This window comes from Micromys minutus, assembly GCF_963924665.1.
Source record: "Micromys minutus genome assembly, chromosome: 11".
Taxonomy (NCBI): domain Eukaryota; kingdom Metazoa; phylum Chordata; class Mammalia; order Rodentia; family Muridae; genus Micromys; species Micromys minutus.
In genome coordinates, this window is record NC_137980.1 from 45,415,580 (window position 1) to 45,433,460 (window position 17,881).

The 17,881-nt window shown below is 51.5% G+C and overlaps 2 protein-coding genes across 5 annotated transcripts in view; one reads left to right on the plus strand and one right to left on the minus strand.

The window, feature by feature from the left end:
- JPH2 (junctophilin 2) overlaps positions 1 to 17,881 on the plus strand; it is an 81,187-nt gene that overhangs the window by 57,242 nt on the left and 6,064 nt on the right. The window contains exons 3-6 of one of the 2 annotated variants that reach the window (XM_080925314.1): positions 371 to 489; positions 2,038 to 2,759; positions 3,374 to 3,468; positions 4,202 to 5,852. In XM_080925314.1, coding sequence (XP_080781440.1) covers positions 371 to 489; positions 2,038 to 2,759; positions 3,374 to 3,454 — 922 coding nt within the window. In that variant the 3' untranslated portion in view covers positions 3,455 to 3,468; positions 4,202 to 5,852. Of the gene's footprint in view, positions 1 to 370; positions 490 to 2,037; positions 2,760 to 3,373; positions 3,469 to 4,201; positions 5,853 to 17,881 lie in introns of those variants that run through there. The other variant, XM_080925315.1, reaches the window with a different exon arrangement.
- Positions 17,802 to 17,881, minus strand: part of TOX2 (TOX high mobility group box family member 2) — a gene marked incomplete at both ends in the record, with an annotated part of 116,436 nt that continues 116,356 nt past the window's right edge. For all 3 annotated transcript variants that reach the window (XM_080925317.1, XM_080925318.1, XM_080925316.1), the window contains one exon: positions 17,802 to 17,868. In XM_080925317.1, coding sequence (XP_080781443.1) covers positions 17,802 to 17,868 — 67 coding nt within the window. The remainder of the gene's footprint in view (positions 17,869 to 17,881) is intronic.

Genomic DNA, 17,881 nt, shown 5'->3' on the forward strand with positions numbered 1-17,881 from the left:
GCAAAAGAAACTATGAAATGAAAGTGGCTAAATACATTGTTCTGGGGTGACAACTATGTATTAAAATGCAACAGTCGAAAGGGTTTTATTGATCAGACCTGGGAATAACATGTTTCAGGTCTTTCCAGAATGCACTGGGAAGGATGCAGTCATCTGATTACACCTAGCTGCAAGGGAGGCTGGAGGAATGTAGTCTGTGCATACCTAGAGATCGAAGGACTGTGCTAGAGATGCCCAATAGTCTGGGCCAGAGGACTCTAATACTAACTCGAATCCCAAGTGAGAATCCCTGTCCAAGGTGACTCGCCGTGTCTTAGGGAGGATGGGCAGAGGGCTAGATTCTAAATTTCCCACTATATTGTCTCCTTAGGACAAGCCATGCCAAAGCCAAGGCCGAGGCAGCAGAACAGGCTGCCCTGGCTGCCAACCAGGAGTCCAACATCGCCCGTACGCTGGCCAAGGAGCTGGCTCCAGACTTCTACCAGCCAGGTAGGGCCAGGCAGGGGTGGGGTGGGTGGGGCAGAGACTCAGGGTGGGTCCTTTATGCAGGGTGGAGATGCTTCAGTGGAACTCTGAATGCCCATGAGTTTTGGAACCTGTGGGTCTGATGTTAACAGGAGATGAGATTTTTTAGGGGGCACATCTCTGCCTCTCTGCAGGAGTCGGAATATAGCCGAGGTTCCCAGCTAGAAGTAGAACCCACCCTAGCTTGTCTCTTTACTCTGGGCAAGGCAGATGAGGTGGGGGGGGGGTTGGTGGTGTTGGGATAAGGGGCAGGTCTCGGGTGCATGAGAAGGTCAAAGGGCTCTCTGCTGCTTTCAAAAGTTTGAGGAGGATTGATCAGGCACTGCCGATGTGTCAGGCACGGTGCTGGGTTCTGAGGACATACAGCTGGGACCCAGTATCAGGAGCCACCGGCAGCTTTACACTGGATAGCACCGACTCATATGTTTAAATCCTCATCTGCTGTTCACCAGCTTTGGGATGCTGTGCAGGGTAAATGGTGACACTCAGCTCCTGAGTCGTGATGGGCACAAGACTAGCGCCCACTTTCTGGGCATGAACTAAGAGCATGTAACGGCTGCAGTCAGCTTGCGGTGGCCACGTCTCTTGGTGACTGCATCTCACACGGGGGTTGAATGCTGGGCTGATTGTTCAGACCAGGACCCTGGGGCCAGGTCAGGTCTGTGGATTTGACTTGACCCTGCCTGGGCCCATTCTTGAGTTCCTGGTTCAACGGGTCTGGTTGGCACCCGTGGATGACACACCCAGTGAGGAACAGGGCACGTGATGGAGCATCTGGAACGACCCTCTGAGAACTACCGCACAGGAAGTGCTTGGGTGCTTGGGCGGATGGATCCAGTAGAGGGCGCTGCAGAATCGAAGGCACGGAAGCTGGACCATACAACAGGCAGCAGGGGGTGAACTGAGCCGAGAGCTTAGGGACTGTGACACAGACTGCGCTTGGCAGAGCTGAACCGGCTGCTGAGCATGGAGATTGTTAGGCGCACTGGAGGGGCTTTAAGTGATCGACATGCTAAGTGGTTTGGAAATACCATTCCGGCCGCATGCAGCTCACTATCCAAAGTGGCTGCGATGCAGGGGGTGTCTTCTGGTCACGATGTGCCCCCTGCTGGTCACTGGGAGCACGACTTCTAGCCTGCGTTGAGTAACCATTGCAGTAGTGGCTTTTGCAAAACAAACAAACAAAAACAATCCCCAAAGCCAAAACAAAACAAAACAAAAACCATCCAATACTGCGATTAACCCCATTTTTTTTTTCTGACATAAAGATGGAAAAAGACCAATTAAACACATTACCTCCGCCCTTTGCTCTGGACAAATTATTTAACCTCCCTCCTTTTCCTCTGTGCAAGAGAATTCACAATCTTGCCTACCTCACAGAGTTATTAAAACTGTCTGCTCCACCAGTCTAATCCCCCTGCAGTGAGTGGCCCATAGAGGCCACCCAGTTGGCCCAAGACTGCCCGGCAGGCCGTGGGTTCGAATCTTTCCTCTTTCTATTGTCCTCGGTAGGTCCGGAGTACCAGAAGCGCCGGCTGCTCCAGGAGATCCTGGAGAACTCGGAGAGCCTACTGGAGCCCCCGGAGCGGGGCCCGGACGCCGGCCTCCCGGAGCGGCCCCGGGAAAGCCCGCAGCTGCATGAGCGCGAGACCCCGCAGCCCGAGGGCGGACCCCCGTCTCCGGCCGGGACGCCCCCTCAACCCAAGAGGCCCAGACCGGGAGCGTCAAAGGACGGCCTGCTGAGTCCGGGCGCCTGGAACGGCGAACCGGGAGGAGAGGGCAGCCGGCCCGCCACGCCGTCGGATGGCGCAGGCCGTCGCAGCCCCGCGCGCCCCTCCTCGGAGCACATGGCCATCGAGGCGCTGCAGCCACCGCCCGCACCCTCGCGGGAGCCCGAGGTGGCAATGTACCGCGGCTACCACAGCTACGCAGTGCGCACCGGGCCACCAGAGCCCCCACCCTTGGAGGACGAGCCTGAGCCCGAGGTCCGGCGATCCGACTCGGAGCCCCCATCCCCCGTCTCTGCCACCGTCCCGGAGGAGGAACACCCTGCTCCGCGAAGCCCGGTGCCCGCCAAGCCCGTCACTCTGGAGCCTAAACCCATAGTCCCCAGAGGCGAGCCCAAGGCCAAGGCGCGCAAGACAGAGGCCAGAGGGTTGAGCAAGGCGGGTGCCAAGAAGAAGGGCCGTAAGGAAGTGGCGCAGGCGGCGGAGGCCGAGGTGGAGGTAGAGGAGGTGAGGCTGCGGGAAGAGGCGAGCCTGTGAGGTCCTTGCAGTTCCAGGAGGGATTGTGTGCGCACGTGGAGTTGGGGGTAACTCGTGGTACTGGAGGTTGGACAGGACAGGGGCCAACTTCAAGACTGTGGGACATTGAGTGTGGCCTGACTCTCAGAGGGCTTGAGCATCCGGGACAAGGTAGAGGAGGAGCAGCAAGTGGAAACCTGAGCTGTAGAGTGAACTCACCCGCGGAGTCTGGCTTTGGCTAGTGCACCAACCACCTCTCCCTTCAGAAGGCTGGTGGGGGTGGGATGGAGGAAGATCCCAACAGGGTTTGAGTCCCGGGCCAACTCAGCAGCAGAGAGCGAAAACTAGCTTTTAAGGTGAATGATGGAGCTCCAGACTCCACTCTGCCGTTTCGACGCCCTGCAGGATTGGGTTTAGTTTCAAGAATCCTTCCAGCTCTCCTGGTCTGCCATAGACCCAGGGGCAGGGTCTAATTGTCGACAAACCAGGGAAGTTTTAGGGAGATACGTTCACAGCCCTCGCTTCTTTGCCCAGCTTTTTAATCTTGGGGCTTTGGGTTGTCTAGAGGTCCTGGGGACTCAGGCCGACTTTCTCCATGCCTTCAGGTACCCAACACCGTCCTCATCTGTATGGTGATTCTGCTGAACATCGGCCTGGCTATCCTATTCGTTCACCTCCTGACTTGACCCTCATCTACCAGGTATGGCTAGAGGTTGCAGCTCCGGAGTCAGGGTGGCGGATGGGGCTTGGGGCTTGGTCCTGGGCATGATCTTGTAGCTAGGTAAAGCCCACCCCCTAGTGTACAGGTATGGTACTCCCTGCATCCCTGCATCCTCAACTCCCATCTCCCTGTTCACCTGCCAACACCTTCGTTCAGTTTTCTGTTCCTCCACATGCCCTTAGTTGGTTCTGCTTCTTTCCTAGGGTAGAATTTGGGCTCAGGCTAAAGGACAGTGGCCCTCACTGGTGTGAGGATGTCCCTGATCTGGGACAAATCTTACAACCTGAGTCCGGAGCTTGGCCATACTACGTCTTGCCTCCTGAGACGGTTCCTTAAGAGACCTCCTGCTTTGATCCTGGCTTAGTGTGGAGGAGAGGTTTCTAGGCAGCCCCAGGATTGAGGAAGTCCTTGTTCTGTTTCTGTTTAGTCAGTGGCAGTGTTAGCCTCATGGGGTCTAATGCTGAGCTCTGGAGGTTCTCTGGGTCTTTGGACGCCTGAAGGCTTTTCTTCAGGCACCTATGACTTTGGGGTCCAAAGAATCCGAGTGACCCAGAATATAGCAGGGTAGGGACAGGATCGGAGGGCCAGCAGGGAGCAGGAGGGAGGCTCAAGGGCCTGTATCTGATAATCTTGCAAAGCAGAGGCCTGGTCCCTGCCCTTCTTGTGGTTCAGCCTTGGGCGCCATCTGATGACTGGTGTTGTCTCCATCCAGAGCCAGGAGTTCCACTGAGGATGCCAGGACCTGTCTTTCTGCAATGCCAAGCAGGTGTCTCAGGAGGATGGGACTGTGGACCTAAAGGCTTGCTCACATCCACTCCATGGACATTTAAGGAGGCGTCCCATGAGCCCATGCTGGGTGCTGGGTACCAGAGGAAGAGAATGTCTAGGTACCCTCAAGGGTAAAGGATGCCCTGAGGGAATAGCCCTGGTCCCCTGAGCCCCTTTGCTCCTGCACCTGTCCTTAGCTCTGCCCCACCTTGCCCTGCCACCCTTCCCTGGGCTTTTGTGTGTTTTGAGAGATATCACGAAAGCAAGATATTAATACAGATCTGTTCCTCTTCCTCCTACCCCACCCTCAATCTAGTCCTCTGGCTGATGGCTTGAGGCCACCCAGAAGAACAAGGGGTGCTGAAGCCCTTTGGTAGTATAGTCATCCCCAGCCCACACTGCTCGGAGTTTGCAAAGTTCTGGAGGGCAGCATAGGAAATGGAGAAGCCCAGTTGAATATACCAGCATGCAATGCTGTGCATTCTCCAACCAGTCCAGCTGGCATCCCCTAGGACCAGTACTGGGGGGGGGGGCTGAGCATCTTTGGCTGGGAAGCCACCTGCAAGGGTTTGGGGTGGGGTGCTAAGGTGAGGCATGTTGGCAATGACCCCTGATTTTGAGTGTGTCTGAGTCTGAGGCTGGAGTTTATTGAGGGTCATGGATGTTCCCCGGGCATTGTGTAGGAGCTCTGGGCCTGCGAGCTACAGCTACTGTGGTGTCCTATGAATTGGCTTATCCCTGTCCCCCATCGAAGCCACTGTGGGATCAGGGGAGCATGGCACGAAAATCTGTGGAAGTCAAGAGCCATAATCTCTGGTACACGTTCTCTGGCAGAGTCTGGAGAGCAGCATTTTGCCAGAGTCAGGAGCAAGTCTGGACTCTAGCTGGGTGCAGTCTGTGCAACAATGAAGCGTGCTTGGCAAAAGGTTTACCCGCATGCACCTCACTTAAAGAAGTTTGCACCACACTGTGTGTCTGGGCCCTTGGGCTTGTCGGGTACGGCATGGCAGCCCAGGACTAGTGGTTCCCCATGCCCACGAGGAAGTTTCCAGGCCTCTCAAGTTTAGGGAAGAGGAGGTGACGGCATCCAAGATGAGCTGGAGAAAGCTGCTGATCCTCTGACTTCGTTCCTTTGGACCTCTTGGACTTGAGCATGGATGCCAGGTGTCCACCCAGGGCAGCCTTGAATCTGAATATTGGGGGTCAGCTTCCTTTTCTTCTAAATCCATGGGCATCTTCTCATCCAGAGTCACACTGGCTGCTCCTAGCACTGCTGGGGTTTGGTGGCATGATTGGAATCGCTTTCCTACAGAGAGGAGCCTGTAGATGTTCCCGTACCTGCCAGTGTAGGCAGGATTTTGCCTCTGGTTGGGTTTTCCTGGATTCTAGGGAATAAGGGGTTGGGCAGAGGTTACTTAAGAGTGACAGGCCCTTGGCCTTGGTTCTTGAGTCATTGCTCTACTCTGGGTGCTGTCCAGCCTGGGGGACAAGCTTGTGACTGTCAGAGCTATTGGAACTGTTTTAGGGTGTATGAGTCGAGGGACTAGGGTTCAGGATGCCAAGTCTGTGCCAAAATAAATCCGCATCTGCTCACAGCTTCAACTGTACTGTGGTGTCTGCTTGTGGATTCTGGATGAGGGGCAGGGGCTGCTGGGAGAAGGACATGGAGAGGCTGGAAGATAGCCAGTCTTGTTACATCACATTCTCTTTTGAAAGATGCTCTCGTAAAGCACTGATGGGTAGCTGAGGGGCCTCCAGTCTGGAGAAGAGGTCCAGGACCATGCATGCATCTCTTGTCTTTTTCCGAAAGCTGCTCTGGTTAGCCTATGGCCGCAGCGAAGTCTGCCCTTTGAGGTGGAGGCTCTCTGGATTCCAGTCCTGTCCTGGCTTAGACACTTTATGTCTGGAGCCTCCATTTATAGTGCTCCATCTATAATGGTGGGGGCAACTCTATCTGCCTCCTGGGGTTACGATTAAAGTTACATTAAGGGTCCGGAGGGTTGGCTCAGTGGCTAAAGCACTGTTGTAAGCACAAGGACCCAAGAATCAACGGAATCTACACAAAAGTGGAACGTGGTGATGTGCACCCATAACTCCATCTCCTGGGGTTTGCTGGCCAGCCAGTTTAGCTGAAATGGCCATTGAATGAAGGAGTCGGTCTCAAAAAAATACGGTGGGAAGTTAATTGAGGTAGACATCTTGATGCCAACCCTAGCATCTATGTGACCCACAAGGCAAGTACACCGCACACATTCTCCCTCTCCCTCTCTCTGATTTTCTCTCTTACACACACACACACACACACACACACACACACACACACACAGCTACAGAAAGCAACTGAGAAATATTTATTTCATGACTCTCTTGCATTTTGACATAGACTCCAGGAGCCCCAAAGGCATAGTTGAGCATCAACTAATTGTCTCATTGGGAGTACCAAGGCCATCCCACCCTCCACAGAGACTTGGGGGAAGAGGTGGCTTACCCTGGTTTGCCCACAGCAGGTTCTTTGAGGGAAAAGGTTCATTAGCTCCACTGTGTCCATTAAGGTCCCCACACAGCTAGTAGCCAGGGAGATCTCAGGAGGACCAAGCCTGTCACCCCCTGAGCTGTGCCTTATGTCATTACGAGTTCTGGTTGCCCCAACTGGCTGTCACCGGTGGGTACCTTCGGTCCTTTGTTGCATTTTACCGTGGAGAGTAGCTCCTGCTCTATGGCCTTCCTCATGGGTGAGATGCTTTGAACCACATATCTATTCTGAATGGAGAAGAGGATGTGAAAACTCTATACCCTGGTGATTCCCGTGAGGAGGGGTGGCTGCAGGGTACCTCAGAAGGGTCAGTGCCAATGGGAATGGGGGCAGAATTTGTTTAACCTGCAAAGGCTTTGTTAAAATTCACAGAGGGGAAGGGGAATGGGGTACCCGGCCAATGGCCATTTGGCCTGCAGACTGGCTGGGTTTTCTGGAACACTGGAATCCTGTTGGAATATGGGAGACTGAGTCAGGTAAGGCTGGCCAGATGGGCACCCCCTGGTGGCTTAGGTATAGAACACAGCCTAACAGATGTCTTTTTTCAGTGTTGGTTCCTGGCCCACCCCCTGACCTATGTGGCTCAGGAGTCATTTAAGGTATTTTATAAGGTGGGGACTAATGGCCATTGGTAAGGGTTGTGATAATTGACCATTGCCTTGCAGGCAGAGAAGAGAGGGATGGGGAAGTATAGAGGCACATTTGGGATCTGTAGCAAGCAGTTTCAGCATCTCCCCGAGGGACCCACAGAGAACCCGGCCTCGTGGAGAGGCACCAGCCCAGTTATGATCAACTGGAGGCACTAAGCTTGACAAATGCATGTGGAAACCTGCCTTAAGCCTGTATAAATAAACACCAACACCCGGAGGGTAAAATGCAGACAGACCTTGAAAGCACACTGAAAAAACAGATGCTGACTGTGTTTGTGGGTGCAGATACCCTCCCCCCTTTGGCCTTTTTGCTTCACTGCTTGGAGGAGCTGGTCCCTGCTAGCCCTCCTCTCCCTTTCCTGGGGCAGAAGGGTAAGCATCATGGCTCAGCTCACAGGTCTGCCCACAATCAGATCTACCTGCTTCAGCTCCTGATTCTGCCCCTTGACAACACCCTTCTTTGGGGTAGGGATGGCCAGTCTGCAAATGTGTATGTAGTAAAACACTTCTAATAACGCCAGCCGTGGCACAAGCAAGGAGGACCACACAGGAACTGCACTGCGTGGATGCTAACGCCTTGGTTTTAAAGATGAGAAAACTAAGACTTGGAGAGATGGGGCGAGTGGTCCAGGTGTCACAGAAGTAGGAGGAGATAAAGCTGGGACCGAAGCAAGAGCCTGTATCTGGCTTGCTTAGACATTCAGCCTCACTGGACAAGGGAGTCGGTGCCATTGCTGGAGAAAAGGCAACTGAGGGTAGGTTGCTTCTAGACAGGGTGGTGTGTGTGTGTGTGTGTGTGTTTCATGGAATGGGCCCTGGGGACTGGACCCAGGCCTTCATGCTTCATGGCAAGCACCCTTAACTAAAATCCATTTTCTTCTTTAGTGTTCAGTGGGAACTTCCGGTCCCTCCGGAGGGTTTTGTAGCCAACAGTGATGTTGAACCTCTAGCTTTAGCCTCCACGGTGCTGGGATTAAAGGCAGGTACCACATTTCATCTTTTCAGTGCTGGGGGGGGGGGTTGTGCATGTTAGGCAAACATTCTAGGAATCCAGGGACATCTATGTGGCAAAGTCAAGTTTTCCTCCTGCCTCTAGTTGCCCACTGGGTACGCGTGGACCCACCTTTTAGTGAAAGTGGCCTGAGCAATCATTTTTCATTAAAGACAGTTTTCCACAGCTTTGATCAAGAGAACGTGGTTGACACTGAGCCTGCACTGGCTCTAGATGAAGGGCAGGGAGTGCAGACAGGGAGCGCCCTGGGACAGAGGCATGACCATAAGAAAACTGGCTCTAGGGAGTTAGCTAGAAAAGTTAGAGGAAGTCAGTGGCAGCTCTGCTCCACGGCGTGGTGTTCAGGGACAGGATGGGTCTTTTCCTTGGCTTCCTTGGCAGTTCCTAATGACCTTCCCTCACATCAGCCCCACTCTGCCTTCCAGACATTTGGGACATCTCAGAATCTCTCTGCACACAGGCCCTGGGAGATTTGCAGGGGGAAGATGCTGGGAAGCAAGGCACATAGGCATCTCTGCACATCTCACCCTTTGCTCCTGGACCACCCCTGCCTGTCTCTCAAAGCCACTCCAGTCTCCAGACGCCCAGATACTCGTTGTGCAGTCTCTGAGAACGAGGGCAGTTGGTGGCTCGTTCTGGCTGATGAGATGGGCTGTTGAAATCAGTCGGCCAGATTGTCTGCCTGCCCGGGAATACAACTTGGCAGCTTCAGCTGAAGTTAAACACGTACCCACCCTATGATCCAGGATTCTCACTCCCACGTATTTACCCAAAATAAATTGAAACATATGTCCAAGAAGACGTGAACAAGAATGCTCACAGTGGCTCTGGGCATCGCTGCCAAAAACCGGAAACACGTGTGACTGTCAACAGGCGAATCAGAAAACAAACAGCTCTCTGTCCATCACTGGGCTCTCTTCCTAACAGTGAGGAGCAACAGCCACAGGATCCATCTAAAAGCCGCTGTATTAGGTGACAGCCACATCATTGACATGGACAGTGACATGAAGGACTCCAAATGGCAACGCCAGGCTGCAGTGACACAGCCTCACACACACACACACACACACACACACACACACACACACGGCACAGTGGGGGCCTGGAAGGAGGTGCTTGTAGAGCAGAGAGGGATCAGCTGGAGAGGGGTGTGAGTTTCTCGGAGGAGGGGATGGGAAATCACACATCTGGTCAGTGATGGTGATAACACATGCACTGGCCCACTCACACACATTTATACACACTCAAACATACACACACTCACATACATCCACACACATACACTCACACACTCATATAAATAATCACACACACGCATTCACACACATTCATATACACTCACACACACATGCACACTCATACACATATATACTTACACACTCATATGAGCAGACACATTCAGACACACATACACACACACTCACATACATCCACACACATACACTCACATTCTCATATACATACTCACACAAGCACTCACACATTCATATACACTCACACACACATGCACACTTGCACACATACACACTCACACACTCATATGAACAGACACACGCTCACATTCACACACACACACACACACACACACACACACACACACACACACACACAAAACTGCCAAAGAACAAACTTAGTTTACAGGAAATCTAGGACTCACAAATGAGAGAGCACAGTATTTGTCTTTCCAAGGTTGGATTAATTCACTTGGCGTTGTCTCCAATTGTGTCTGTTTTCCTTCACACACTATGACTTCATGTTTTCATAAGGTAGCAACGGTGAATATCAGTGTGCAAGAGAAAACAGGAGCCTAGGATCTGTGAGGAGAGTACAAGGAGGGAGAGGGGTGGGTGGGCGGGCTTCTCCAGGGGCCTAGCAGTCTGCATCCAGGTCTGACCTCTGGCTCTCCATCTCCTGGAAGGGGCTGCCGGCTCCTGGCAGGCCTTATGTGTAAGTTTCTTCTCTTCCCCGGGGACGTGAACTCTGCAGACCGCCGCAGCAGGCACAGGTGCATAGACAAATGGCCAGAGGCAAATAACGGTAAAGAAAGTATCTCCATCCTCCCATCACCCCCAGTGACCTCAAGCTCCTCCTTCCCAGGAAGGGGGATCTGTGGAAAGTTCAGGCTTTCTTGGTCTGGTTGCTAGGATGCAGTTTTCATCCCTGGTGACCATCTCACAGTCACATCTTTGTGCTTAGAAGAGAAATCTTGGTGTCACCTCCTACAGTCCAGTGGTACATTTTACTTCTGTGACATTTCTGGACTCTGCAAGAGCTACTCTTGCCAGGGTAGCCCCTTTCTCCAGCCACCCAACAACAACAACAACAACAACAACCCTCCAAAACCAACCAACCAACCAACCAAAAAAACAAATGAAACCAACTGTGTACCCATTTGTCTACCTGTCCACCAGACAGAAGGATATCCAGTGTGAGCCCAGAGGTGCCCAGCCTGTGAAGGTTCTAGAGCCTAGGCAGATTTGTCTTGGCAGACTGAGTGTCTACTGCTCACCAAGCCGTATTAACCTGTCGCCAGAGCCACTCCAGGACGGCTGTGATTGCTGGGAGAGGTCTTGGACATGGGGCGTAAGCATGAGCGCCGACCCCTGTGTAACTTTTGTTAATTTCAGCACCAGATTCCAACGGGCTGTTTCACCCTCGGAGTGCAATTTAGTAGCAGGATTATTTATTTAAGGTGCAGTTCTCAGTGTTCACCACCAAGAGGCACAACTGCTCCACACGTGAGAACACACTTGCTCTGGAAGACACTGCTTTAAAAATATCACCCGCTTTATTCCAAACCGTTCCTCACATCGGTTCTGAGGCAGTACCGTGTTATGCAGATAAGAATCCAAGATTTGCTCTTCCGGGGGGACCCAGGTTCAATTCCCAGCACCCACATGACAGCTTACAGTAACTCCAGTTCCAGGGGATCTGACACCCTCACACAGACATATACGCAGGCAAAACAGCAGTGCACATAAAATAAGAGCCCAAGATTCAAAAGCAGCTCTGTGCACCTGCCTCCAAAGCCCACCTTTCACCACATCCTCACTGAGAGCATCTCATCATCCTTAGATGGAGGGCAAGCTTCGGGGCTCTCTTTTGTGTGTGGCTAGCGGATGTTTGAAAGCCCACTGGATATAATACGCTTTTGGCTGAGCGGTGTCTCCACTTTGGTCACACTCTTCATAAAGCCCTCTCGTATGCCACCCTGCTCACATTTACCTGCACAATCCCGAGGCACTTGAATTTACAACTACACTCACGATTGGTAAGTTTATTGGCACTGTTATACAGATGTTTTGGGGACTAGCATCAAAGGACACGGGGAGGGGGCAGTTTGAAAGGCCAGTCGGAAAGATGGTCATGTTAACTGTCATGCTGGAGATGTGAGAAGGTGACCTTGTTGTGCAGTGTTCACACCTGACACATTAGTGGCTTCTCTGTCGCACACTCCAGTCAGGATCTGTGGCTCACCTAGGTGAACAATGGGAGACTGGGGGGCAGATGTGGCACAGTTTGCTTGTGGAATCCTCCCAGGAGAGGGACTGGGTGACTCACATCCTCGCACAGAGTCAGTCCTGATCCAAGCCTGTTGCCTTTTGCTTAGCAAGCTACTGGCTGGACACAGCCGGCATTGCTGTGAGGCGTCACACTGTCTTATGGAAGGGATCGAATATCCCTAAATTCACAAGCTGAAGCCCTGGCACCCAGAGGCTCAGTATGTGGTGGCTTAGGAATGGAACTTTAAACAGTGGTTAGGTCAAAGTGAGGCTGTTCATGTGAGCTTGAACTCAGCTCACCTGATTTCCTTATGACAGGAGACTTCACACTCGGAGACTTCGGGCTGTGGTGGAAGGACCAAGGTGCAGGATTTGCTGCTGGGGTGGAGGTGCGGTGGGCTGGCTGTGTGAGGCCACCGTGACAGCGAACGAGACAACAAAGGGGATGTGGGAAGGAAAAAGACCATCTCCCGATGGTCAAGGATTCCAGCACATCTTAGAGGCCACCTACATGGAGACGAGGATCCTTTTGTATAGAGATAGTCTTCTGAAAGCTACTGGAAGGCTGGGGAGATGGCTCAACCATTAAAGGCGAGGCTCATGACTTCAAACAGCTACTGGGACACAATGCTCCACCACATTCACAAACACTCAGATGTGCACACACACTCACACAAACATTCACAATGGTACTGGTGGGATTCACAAGCTTTGGGGAAGAAATCTGGAGAAATGCACAGTGAACAAGGATCCCCAGAGATACTCTGAAGCCCGGAGTCATCCTGGTGATCAGAAGACACACGTGGGAAATACATAGGCATTTAACTCACCTCCTAACACCTCTGCTCTCACACCAGACACAGACGCCACCACTCACCAGCACAGCATGCAGCTAGTGAAGGCCTGGCCCCAGAAGAGAGAGCGGAGGCACAGGATGGAGTATATAGGCTCCATATCTCAACAGAGAGTAACTGAGCTGCTTCAGACTAGCCAGCCTCCTGCACAATGTGTGCTCCTGGATGAGCAGCCATGTCACCAAGCATGGGCAGGTGGGGTCTGGGAATTGGGAATCCCAGCAGGTTGGAGCTAAGTGCCAATCCTAACAGTACCTTAGATAAAAACTAACCCTAGCCCCAACAAACTTCCTAAGCTAATTAAACCCCTTCACCAACTCCAACACCAATCACACAAACCCATTTCTAGCTCCCACCCCAACCCTAAAACAACCATAGTTCCAACTGTAACAAATCCAACCTCAACCCCAGCCTTTAACCCTACCCCAACCTCAAATTCTACCCTGATTCTAGCTCTAATCCTAATTCAAACCCAACTGGAACCCATCAGCACTCCAACTCTAACCTGTGGTTTGGACACACCTTGGATGCCGCCTCCCCAAGGGAGTCATGGAGAGCTCAGCTGGACTCACACCTCTCCACTCTCCTCCTTCTCCTTTTGGTACCAGGCAGATGGTCGGTATTTTTAATTTTCTGTGTATGTGACTTAGTATATAGTCACAACTTTATAATTAGTTAATTTCGTGTTTCCTGAAGTCACTAGAAGCAAATTGGTATTTCTTTCTGACCGCTGTCCCTGGGGTCCAGCGGGGGCAGGTGGCATGGTGGCTCTCAGTTTTACATTCTTCATAAATGAGCAGATTGAGTTTGAGCTTCGTGAACTCCGAACATCCTCCTTGTGTGTTGCCCACATACTGATACGGAGAATCATCTGGCTTTCTTCACAAGAGGTCACCAGACCATCTCAGGGCCTGGCCTGATTACTTGTGGGAAAGGACAGAAAAAAATAACTGTCTCCTGCTGGGGTCTTCCTCCAGGCTGTGAGGAAAGTAAAAAGAGGGCCTCAGGCAGGAGGCTGGCTCTGGGCCAGGAGGGGAAGCCCTTGGAGCAGTGTGGGTGGGCGGCTGGCCACAGTTCAAGGGGTTCTTAATGACAGGCTATGGCTCTAAGGGCCAAGCCACAGACTGGGTCTGGCAGTGCTGAAGCTGCGGGAGTCCCTGACTCATGCCACAGTTGTGAGGTGCAGAACACAAGGGCCAATGGGAACTCTGTGGGGGTGTGGCCATGATCACTGTAGACCGGAGTGGGCTGCAATGGACGCCACTCTCTGAGGTGGAGGTAGCCAGTGGGTGAAGCTTGGGCTGGTGTTCGCAGGCTGAGATTTGTATATGCAGAAACAACAGTAGTGTAGACATTCTGGATGTGGCCTTACTGTGGCCATGAACTTAGGTGGCATCCTGAGTCTGCTTTCGTAGGAACACACAGGACCTCCGGTGTAGGTTCTGGTTGACGTTCCAAGTGGCTGAGTCAGGGTCTTAGAGGGGAGGAAGGAACGGGGCAATAAGCCAGTAGCTAAGGGAGAACCAGGATGCTGCAACCCTGCTCAAGGTGCCTCCACAGTGGGTCTTCTCCATCGGCTGAGGCGTTAGGTGTGGGCAGTTCTGGGGAGTCTTTGCTCCCTTCCCTTGCTTGGGCAAGGGTGTCGCTATGAGTGGGGGACAGCTGACATTCCTGAGCCAGGGAGGGATGTTTCCAATAAAGGAGACCTTGGGGACATCGACAATACTCACTCTAATTTGTGCTGCTTGCTGCTCAGCACCCCCCCCCCATATTCCTGCCTTTAAGATTTAGTTATTGTGCTGAAATCTCAGGCCCCAGTGTCCTAGAATGTAGAGGTTGTGGAAGACCATTGGGTCTAGAGATGAAGCCCTCATTGTTTCAATCTGTGCCCTAATACACCCAGGATGGTTGGCTGGACCATGTGAAGGCACAGTACAGGTGTCTGTGACTGGAAAGTTGACCCTCCCAGCATCCTGGCCTTACCAGCCTCATGGCTGTGAGCAATTTCTGCTGCAGTGGGTCAAATGGATGGAGATAGTTGGTACTCACTTCAGTACTCAAGAGGCCAGCCCAGGCATGCAAATGCTTGCAATGACCCCGAGAGCCAGGCACAACAGGGATGGGGGTACGCACATTGCTGGCCTCTGCTGGCCTCAGGCTCTGCTGGTTTGGTCTAGTGGTGTCTTGTAAAAGCAAGAGTGGTTATTCAACTGTGGAAGCCATTGTCATGGCGCCCATGAGTTCTACACAGAAAGGAAACTGTAGCTTCGAGAAAGGTTTGTGCTTCACCCCGAAGGACTGTGCTGACTCAACCGTGTGGTGTTTTACTTAGTTTGATTGGAGTTTTCCTCTCTCTCCTCTCTCATGCCCTCTGGAGAGGAAACCACTCTCAGCAAGCCTCACCTACTGGCATCATCTGGATGAAGGGAGTGGCCCACTGGGGGAATGGAAGCTTTTAGGTTGATGTAAATGAGGGGCTCCTCTGTCTAGATCAGGGCATGCCCCTTCTGCAGAGAGCCGGGTCACTGGGAAACCAAACCAAGAGATGTTCCACATTCTGTGACAGAAACCTCCCACCCCTTCCTGCCAAGCTTCTGCCATTCTTCCCTATAGACCTCAACTTGTGATAATTATTACCTTGAAGTCTCACCATTTAACCACTGCCGGGGAGCTTGGGTTAAAGAGTCTCTGGTCTAGGATGCTCCCCAAAGGAAGGTAAAAACCAAAGCAAAGCAAACCAATCAACCAACCAAACAACAAACTGGTCCTGTTCCAGGGCTCACACTGTGGTTTGCCTGGGTGCATTTCTGAGGGGTGGAACCCTACGCCTATTCATCATCACCAGGAGCTGGTGGCTCTGGCCCACTTCTATTTTCCCTGGGACATTATGTTAGAGTTAACACTGTGTAGTCTTCCCTATTTGACTCTGACACTTTTTTTTATATGTCTTTTGACATGGAACTGGGAATGGAACCCAGAATGTCTGTTATGCTAAGCAAACGCTCTACCCTGATATATATATATATATATATATATATAACCAGCGTCACAGTGGAATCATATGAAATTTGACTGTGCATATTCAGACACCAGTGTTTTCCAGAATGTACTGACATTTTGGGATACTTCTAGTCCCTGGCATTCTGTCAAGGTTTTCCCATGGCTGGAGAGGTCTCACCTGGGAAGACTGAGGTTGCCCCCTACCCCATGTACCTCCACACTGTTGGGTATGGCAGACAGCCTCCATCCCTTCAACATCAATTTACTGAACATTTACTTTGTCTCACATAATGAAAGAGTTTTGTATCTCCTTTTGTCTGCACCATAGATGAGGTCAGGCATGCATTTCACCCCCATCAATACACACCCTCATGCTGGTGAAGGGACAGGCAGGACTTCGCTCTGAGTCTGCCCTCAGGAGATACACTAACCTGGTGAACCTACCACTGCAGGCCACTTCAGGAGTCTAGGCCTGGCTCATATGAGGACCAAACTTGCAGCCATGGAATGAAACCAACTTGGGCATTAAATTTGAGAACACTTTAAGGGCTGGCAAGATGGTTCAACTAGTCAAGGTGCCTGTTGCCAATGTGGCAGTATTGAGTTCGAACCCCTGGACCCACAAGGTGGAAGGAAAGATCTGATTCTTACAAATTGTCCTTTTGGTGTATAATTTCCTTAATGTGTTCTTAAATATCTTTCCAAAATTTTAATTATGTTTAATTATATTTATTTGTGTGTGGAAATCAGAGGACAACTTGCAGGAATCAGATCTCTCCTTCTACTTTGTGGGCTCAAACTCAAGACTGTCACATTGGCAGCAGGCCACAGCTGAACCAACCTGACAGCTCTTAATATATTCTTGAACTCTATTTTTAAATGCTATTGTAAGTTTTTGTATCTATGCCATCAGGGACAACGTCATACCACGTCCTTTATGTGATATTTCCTTATCTGGTGTTGGAATCGGTAATCAGGCCGGCGGAGGAAGTGCAGGGAGACACAGGTTGCTTGCCACTTTTCAGAAGTTTTATTACAAAGAGGTCTGAGCGAAGCACTGGGGTACCAGGACAGACATTGCAGGGGCCAGGAGATGGCTATGAACAACAAGAACCAAAGCCTAAACCAAATCCCAAACCCCGAACCACACACATTAGGAGAAATCACAATGCTGTTCTCAATTTTTCTTCATAAATAGGTAACCAAAATTGTCGCCAGCAATTTTAAATAGGTGGATATATGGGTAAAACAGAAACAACAAAGAGAAAGAAGAGCAGAAAAAGAAAAAAGGGGAAGAGGAAGAGGAAGAGAAAGATGGGGAAGAAGAGGAAGGGGAGAGGAAGAAGAAGGGGAAGAAGAGGAAAAAGGGGAAGAGAAAGAGGAAGAAGAGAAATGGGAAGAAGAGGAAGAAGAGGAGGAGGAGGAGGAAGAAGGTGAAGAGGAAGAAGAAGAGAAAGAAGAGGAAGAAGAGGAGGAAGAAGAAGAGAAAAAGGGGAAGAGGAAGAAGAGGAGGAGGAGGAAGAAGAGAAGGAAGAAGAAGAGGAGGAAAAGAAGAAGAGAAAGAATGCCCCTGGGTGTGGCTTAAAAGTTCCCATTGTCTCTCTGTGTGCAGATTAGAATCAGTTTGACAGTTGCTTGTGCACATGTCTCCCTTAAGATAAAAGTTAAGAAAAAAATGGGCCAAAAGGACTTATAAAAAATTTTTAACCTTAAAGGAAACATTACTTCTCCCCACAAAATAATCTTACAGATGTCTTCAGCACAGTTCTAAAACAGCGAACTACTTACACGGAACCCACAGCATGAGTTTCAGCATCTTTGTGTACACTGAGAACACACCTGTGGCTGGCCCAGCATCAGGGGTGGGTGTCTGTTGCTAAGCAACCTTGAAGGGGGCAGCCCGGTGAGCTTGGGCTGGGGCCAGAAGTCCAGACGCAGGGGACTGTGTGCAGGCCAAGGAGCGGGATCCACGGCTACCCTGGAGCAAGCAGGTCAGCGGGCAGAAGGTTCCGGCAGGTTCTTTGGGCTGGTGGTGGGCGGTGGGCTGCCTCTGCAGAGTCTGGTGGGAGGTC